The sequence below is a fragment of the Habropoda laboriosa genome, unplaced genomic scaffold (assembly GCF_001263275.1).
Source record: "Habropoda laboriosa isolate 0110345459 unplaced genomic scaffold, ASM126327v1 scaffold45, whole genome shotgun sequence".
In the NCBI taxonomy this organism is placed as follows: domain Eukaryota; kingdom Metazoa; phylum Arthropoda; class Insecta; order Hymenoptera; family Apidae; genus Habropoda; species Habropoda laboriosa.
The window spans coordinates 918,691-926,151 of NW_017100168.1; the positions used below are offsets into that span (position 1 = coordinate 918,691).

Genomic DNA, 7,461 nt, shown 5'->3' on the forward strand with positions numbered 1-7,461 from the left:
TACTTATATTTTGCATGTTTTTTTTAATAACAATATTATTTAAATTAATAAATCATAATAGTAATCAAATTAATGCATGATATAATAGCATTCATGATATAATGAAAATTAACTAATTATTATTAAACCTATAAACGCACACATGCAAAATTATAAAATTTTATAATTGAAATTAATTCAAAATGGTTCATAATTCCAAACTACGGAAAATGGGTATGAATTTTTTGTATATGAAACGCCTACAGCCTGTACCATTTATGTTTACAAACAAGATTCCTTATAAAAATCTTAGTACATTTACTCTAGAGCAGCCTTTCATTTCATAAATAATTTAACATTATTCAATAAATAATTCTGAATTTTGTAATTCTTTCACCAATAATTAACGTTTTATAATACTACTGCCTCAGATAAAACGAGATTAAAATATTCTTAGAATTACCGGAAATAAACTTTCATTATTTTCCGTTAGGATGTTTCTTCAAATTTATTGTAAAAAAAAAAGGAAAACACTGCTTATCTTCTACAAATTCGTTCATTTTCACACTGCATTCTTTCTCCATCTGATTCTCGACTCCTTGCTGGATGTACTTCTTCATTCATAGAATTCACATTAGCAACTGGAGCTGGTGGCGTATTATTAATATGTTTTAAGTTAGCAGTTGGTGATGGTGGTTTTGTTGTTCTCATTGGATTTGCAGTAACATTATTAACTAGATTTAGAGGTTGATAAGTTGCTAAACTTTTTAATCCAATTACTTCTGGATTTTCTTTCCAAAAACGGTCTGCAATGATATCATCTACCATTGGAACTACTGCTGGTTTTAACCTGCCTGTTCCATCAGATACTAATTTTCTTATAAGTGTAGTGCCTTTTCGAAAAAGTGCAGGTTCATTGTTATAATTTATACCAAATTCTTGAAAAAGTAATTCGTTTTTATGAGATGCCAATGTACCCCTAAGCTTTTCTTCTGCCTAAGAGTTAAAATAAATAGTTAAAAATAGTTTGTACAAATATAACTTGAAATTACATATGCATGATAATTCTTTGATTTATTTATATAGATTATTCTCTTATTTATAGTAAACTTTTAATATGTAGAAATTAGAAAAAACTTAATTTACCTGAGATGGAGTCAGTTTCCCATTCAATATAAGATTCCAAAAACAAGTATTATATAAATTGTTTACATGGACATCTGCTTGCCGCCATGCTAAATAATCCCTTAAATTTTTATCTGTTGGATATAATACAACACGAGCATCAAAGGAAGGTGGATAATACAGCTCTTTGCCTTGGAAGAAACGAGGCCAATGGTAAACATAAGATGATGCAAATAAAGAATTTACATTTGACATTAACTTTGAAGCTGAAATATTATGAAAACAATGTTGTAAATAGTATATTCATATTATTAAACATTATGAATCATAAATATTATGTAATATACGAACACAATAATATATTTTGTATAAATTAATACATTCTTTGCTTCCATATTATTTATTCATCGTTTTAAGTCTATTATGTTATAAATTGCTTTTCAAAACATACATACCTCTCCTTTTATAAAGTTGAGTGTCTTTTCGAAAGACGAAAGAATATTCATCGCTTTGACCAAAACCTAGAATAATTTCTTTGAAATCTTCCATAACTGTAATAGCCGCGCGATTCATTAATTGCAATGCAGCTACATCGTTCGGTTTAGTGAATTGATGCGCATCGCAAAACTTCGAAAAATTTCTTCCATCTATTCTAACCACAATCCAACAATTTGGCAAACAACAATCGTCACGTTCAAATTCTTTTACATATTCAAATTTACTTTTAGCCATTCTCGTCAAACTTATGTACCGGCTATTGACCACTTGTTTGACCAAGCTAATGATTTTCAGGAAGTTGCTTCCTGTTGTCAGAAAATGCAACATTTCCTGAAACTGCTGAGTGTTGAAGTCTCCACTGTCGAGTTCGCTTCAGGTTGAGATGTGCACAACTTGTCTGGGAAAGCACTTGTTCGGAAACTATCACGGACTTTTTATTACAATATAAATATACGTTTGATACGTATATTTATGTTTCCAAATACCCACGTGCGCGTTTATTGGTTAGGTATATTCAGTTTGCTACTATATACGAAAATATACAATTTAAATAAGAGACTATATTGTATTAGATTTTTATGAATTAAACATATTGAAATAAATAAGAGATACATTTAAATTTTTAAACGAAATATTTTTGAGAATTTTGACAACGTATTTGCAATAAAGTAAGATAACACATACCTATATATTCAAATATAAATACAAAATGAGATAAATACATTAATAATAGAGAAACGGTATACAAAATGGATTTACACGAACGCTATGTACGTACTTCGGCAATAGATTTTTCAATCTTAGAATTATTAGAAACTGCATTTAAAGATAATCCATTTTCATTATTACATCGTCTAACTAAATATTACAATGCCGAATTAATAAAAAATAATTTACATGCAAAGCAATTAGATACATTTCGAATGATATTATGTTATGAATATCAACTTACATTTAATTCTGGAGAGAAACACACAAAAATAGTTCCAAGTGATCTATGTTTTAAAACTATAGAAAATACTTTATTTGTGATAAAACAATCACAAAGTTTTGTTGAATATCCCATTTTATATGATATTGCAATTTTACAATTAATACTTTACTGTAATTCACAATGTATTGCACAACACTTGATCAATTTTCAGAAATCAAATGTTGATGTCTTAAATAATAGTGAAAGTAAAGTCTTTTACATAAAAATACTAGAATGTTTCTTAGAATCGTTGCAATTAAGAAAATTTATATACAATGACTTGGAACCAAATTTATTGGAATATTTTACTTCATTGTATCTGAAGGATATTGTATTATGGTTGCAAATGAAAGAAAATAAAGAATGGCAACTGTTTGCTTCAATTCTTCCAAAATTAGTAAATACTTGTGGTTCTGAAAATGTTATACCAACCATATGGAATTGTGTTTTAAATAAATTGGATGACTTAAAAGATTTCCTTAGTGCACTTAGCATTTTGATAGATGTATGTTATGTGTCAAACTTGAAAAATATAAATCTCATATGTTATGATTTATGTTACACAGAACAATTATGGTTGTTAATAATACAAAGTATAAAATCTCCTATACAACAGTATCGCAAACAAGCATTATTTATAATGAAAAGAATAACTGATTTCATGAATACTATAAATGAAAGCACTTTAAAATTGAAAAAGCATAAAATTATTCCTTTTATATGTAACCATTCAATTAGGACAAAGATATCAATAAATGAAATTAAACAAAACTACTTTCTGATATTAGATGCACTAGAAGAAAAACAACATCATTTAATATTACCTGCTTTAAGTCATTTACCAACTTTGGTGAAAGGAAACAAAGAGCATGATGTGTGTAATGATTGTTTTAATATGATTTGGCTACAATTAATTTTTGTGAGAATACTACAGCATGAAAATAATACTATTCTAAAACAAGGAATTTTATATGTTTGTAAATTACCTGCCCTTGTATATGACCATCAGTTTTTAAAATTATTTATACATGTTCTAAATAATACATTTTTATATGAGTGTCAAGCTTACCAACAAGAACCAGAAATATTAAATGATATCATAACATTGTTTACATATGCAAAAAAGGAAGAAGTAGAGTTTCTCAATAAAGTCCTTCAGGTAATGAGTGAAGAAACTTGGGCTCCTATCCCATTGTTTTATATGATGAAAGTTTTAAGAACAGTTTCAAGTAAAGTGTGCAATCATTGGGAAGATGATCAATTAATTCTAGTTAAGTTTTTAGTGCAAAAAAATTTAAATATGCATTCTCATATATTTAGAATTGCATCTCAAATTGAACTTTTAAAAACAGTTTCCCTTTCTGTAAAAAAAATAAATGATTTGAAAATTGTTATAGATACATTGTTAGAATTTTCTTCAGAAGAAATTCTTGTAAGAAATTCATTTTCATGGGATATTGTAGTAAAATGGTTGAAAGAAGTATTAGTAGAAGCAAATGTAATAAATTTTATACAATGTATATGCAATGAATATTCCTGTCAAGATCTATATTTAAAATTGAATCCTGCAAAGTTTGCTCTTGTGGTTATGATGTTTTATGATGCAGATCTAATATCACAACACAAAGTGTGTCCTGTAGGTGAAGTACTAAATAATTGGTTATCATCACTTAAGGGGATAGATACAAGACCTTATGCAAATACAGCACATATTTTTTATATGGTAGAATTTATGTCACATCTACTTCATTTAAGTGGTACAAGAATTCATAATAGCACTATACAATTATTGTCCTCATACATAGATGATTCATTAAAATTTCTACTTAGAAATTACAGAAACATAGCATACAAATTTAAGTATGAAGAAATAATTAGATATTTTACTACAATTGTTTTATTTCTTAATACTGGAAATTTAATTCTATCAGAAAAAGAAATTTTTAATTATGCTGAGAAATTCAAGCATGAAAGTATAACTATTCTTCAAAATGCAAAAACATACACAAACATGCATTATGTATATGCATTATATATTTTACATTATACTCAAAACATTTTATGTGTAAACCACAAATTATTTGATATACAATTGTTATTAAATATTTGTAACACTTATATACCTAATAATCATGAAGATGAAACAAAGTCTAAAGGAAACGAAGAAAAAAGTTCTAAAGGAAAAATAGTATCAGATTGTTATGTGTTACTTGCAAGACTCACAAACCAATTCTTATCAAGGATGGAAGTACAATTATGGCCTCAAGAAATTGATTGGTTTGAAAATATTTCATATTTATATGAAATGGGAGGAAGTGAAATTGTTCCTGAAATAGCACTGATATTAAAAACAATTGTCAGTAAGGGAGGAATAAAACATCCAGAAAATAAATTAAGTTTAGAATCTATTTTTACTATATGTTGGAGAACTACTTTGTCAGATACAAAAAACAAAATTTATTTCTCAGCAATGGAAAATTTTGTAGGGGTTATTATAAATAATAATTTTTTGGTATTACCAAATGCTATAACTTTTGTAAACAATGTAAGGTAATAATGTATTGTCTTAAAAACTAGTATTATTTGCATATTAAAATTAATTCTAATTTTTAGTTTCTTGATCAGTTACTTGAAGAAGGTAATAAGGTACCAAAATTGAAGAAAATTTTATTAAATGAAATGGAATTATTAGATATATACTGCTTGAAGAATTTACAAGAGCCACTATTATCATGTCTCCTTCATGGACAAGTACTTAAAAGAGATAAACAAATAGAAAATCAAACCTATTTGTACATTATAAAAAGTTATTTGAATTGTTATCCACAACATATACAAATAATGTATGTATCTTTAAGTTATTTCATATTATTTTGTGTTTTTTTTTTTATTAATACTTTGACTCTATTACTAGAGACTATAATAATGAAGCTAATATCAGAGCAACTTCTGTTGTTTTGCTACATAAGATAATTAATGAAGATAAAAAATATGCATCAGTATTTCTTCCAATTATTTTACAGAAATTAGAAAAATATAAAAATAAACGATATTTCAATCATTCTTATATACATAAGATAAAACATCGAATTATGCAAATTTTGTTAATAATACAGCCAGTTTTAACTAAGGTAATAAAGTATTACATATTTCAATAAATAGTAAGCAGCTGAAAAAATTACATTCTTTTACAGGATGACATCATTACATTACAAGAATTTCTTTGTAATTTAATACTTTTGGAAAGTAATCAACATAGTGTTCGATTAATGCAAGAATGGGTATTAATCAAAATTTTTCTAAACAATATGGAACTTCATGATAAACTCTGGGAATTTTTTGAGAAGGTTCTTAAATAAGCTTTGTTTTTCCTCTTCTAATTTTTCTTTTTAAGTATATGATATGTAACAAATATATATGCAGGGTATTACAACACGTCCAGGATGTGTTAGTTCCATAGCATGCATTGTTTATCATGTTTCAAAACTCCTATCTAAAGATTTACAGAGTAATTTTATTTTAACGGGAATTAAATATGTTGCCCACTGTTGTTTAGGACAACAATATAATACGCGACTTTATAGTCAGGTAAATTGAATTATATTACACTGTAATCATCTGTAATCATATTCAATCATATTAAATTGTAATCATATTACTGTTTCCTCATGACAGATTATTTTTGTAAAATTGTATAACATGTTGGAACGATTAAATTGTGATTATGTTACATTAGAATACAAAGGATTGTATGATGCTGCAGTTACAAGTTTAAAAGATGGATTAGTTAAAAATTCAAACAGAATTCAAAATGATTTTTATTTTTCTACTTTTCATCCTTTGCAGGACTACAGTTTACAGGTAATACTACTTAAACTAATATTCAAAATCATTGAAACATAAGAATTATATTAATTAAATAATGTTACTTTGCTTTTATTATTAGACAATTTATTTTGAACTCCCACGATTAACTGATATGGATATAAGTGAATGGATAACTCCAGATCTGTTTAAAATTCTACATTTTGAGGAAATTAATGAACATCCCCTCCAATTGTATAATTTGGATATATCATTATCAAACATTAAAACATCGTCATATTTAATAAAATCAGCAGGTATTTTAGAAACTATAATGGTTATAATAATTACTAATATTATATTATAGTGTGATTGTTAATTAAGTTCTATATACTTTTAAAATAGATGATACAGAATCATCCTTACCAAGAAATTGTAACATGGATTTTGAACATTTAAGTGATATCCAAAAAAAAATTAATCCCTCAATGTCTACAAATGTGTCACATACTGATATTTTTCCAACAATCAGAGAATCTATTTCTCATAAAAGAATATCATCAGATGAAGATGGTCTTATAGTTGTAGCATGTCTTGTTAGTCGCACCCCAAATTTAGGGGGACTCGCTCGTACTTGTGAAATTTTCAATGTAAAGGAATTAGTTATTGCTAATTTAAACCAAATTAAAGATAAGGAATTTCAAAACCTTAGTGTATCAGCTGAAAATTGGATAACTATTACAGAGGTATTGTATGCATGATATTTTAGTATAAAATATATCATACCAAATTTACAAATATTTTAGACAAAACCACATGAATTATGCAAATATTTATTAAACAAAAAGGATATGGGATGGTTTTTAGTAGGACTGGAACAAACAGCTAATAGTACAAATTTGCAAAATATGAAATTTGAAAAGAAAACAATCATTATTTTAGGGTAAGAGGATGGGATTCCTGCTAATCTGATACCTTTGTTTGATACTTGTATAGAAATACCACAAGTTGGTGTGATTCGATCATTAAATGTTCATGTCAGTGGGGCAATATGTATATGGCAGTATGCAAAACAACATACA

General features: G+C 26.7%; 2 protein-coding genes across 2 annotated transcripts; one reads left to right on the forward strand and one right to left on the reverse strand.

The window, feature by feature from the left end:
• Positions 1-516: 516 nt before the first annotated feature.
• Positions 517-1,853, reverse strand: LOC108578646 (probable tRNA(His) guanylyltransferase). Its single transcript, XM_017942013.1, has 3 exons — positions 1,560-1,853; positions 1,126-1,370; positions 517-975 (listed from the first exon to the last, which is right to left on the reverse strand). Exons 1-3 carry the CDS (start codon positions 1,834-1,836, stop codon positions 517-519), a joined length of 981 nt encoding a protein of 326 aa, XP_017797502.1. The 5' UTR covers positions 1,837-1,853.
• A 498-nt stretch (positions 1,854-2,351) lies between these two features.
• On the forward strand, positions 2,352-7,458 carry LOC108578616 (the record flags this gene model as incomplete). Its single annotated transcript, XM_017941980.1, is given in 9 exon segments — positions 2,352-5,120; positions 5,189-5,418; positions 5,490-5,706; positions 5,770-5,922; positions 5,999-6,163; positions 6,251-6,436; positions 6,522-6,696; positions 6,785-7,125; positions 7,186-7,458. Coding segments are annotated over 9 exon segments (4,509 nt in total), but the record flags the coding sequence as incomplete, so codon positions are not given.
• Positions 7,459-7,461: the final 3 nt, after the last annotated feature.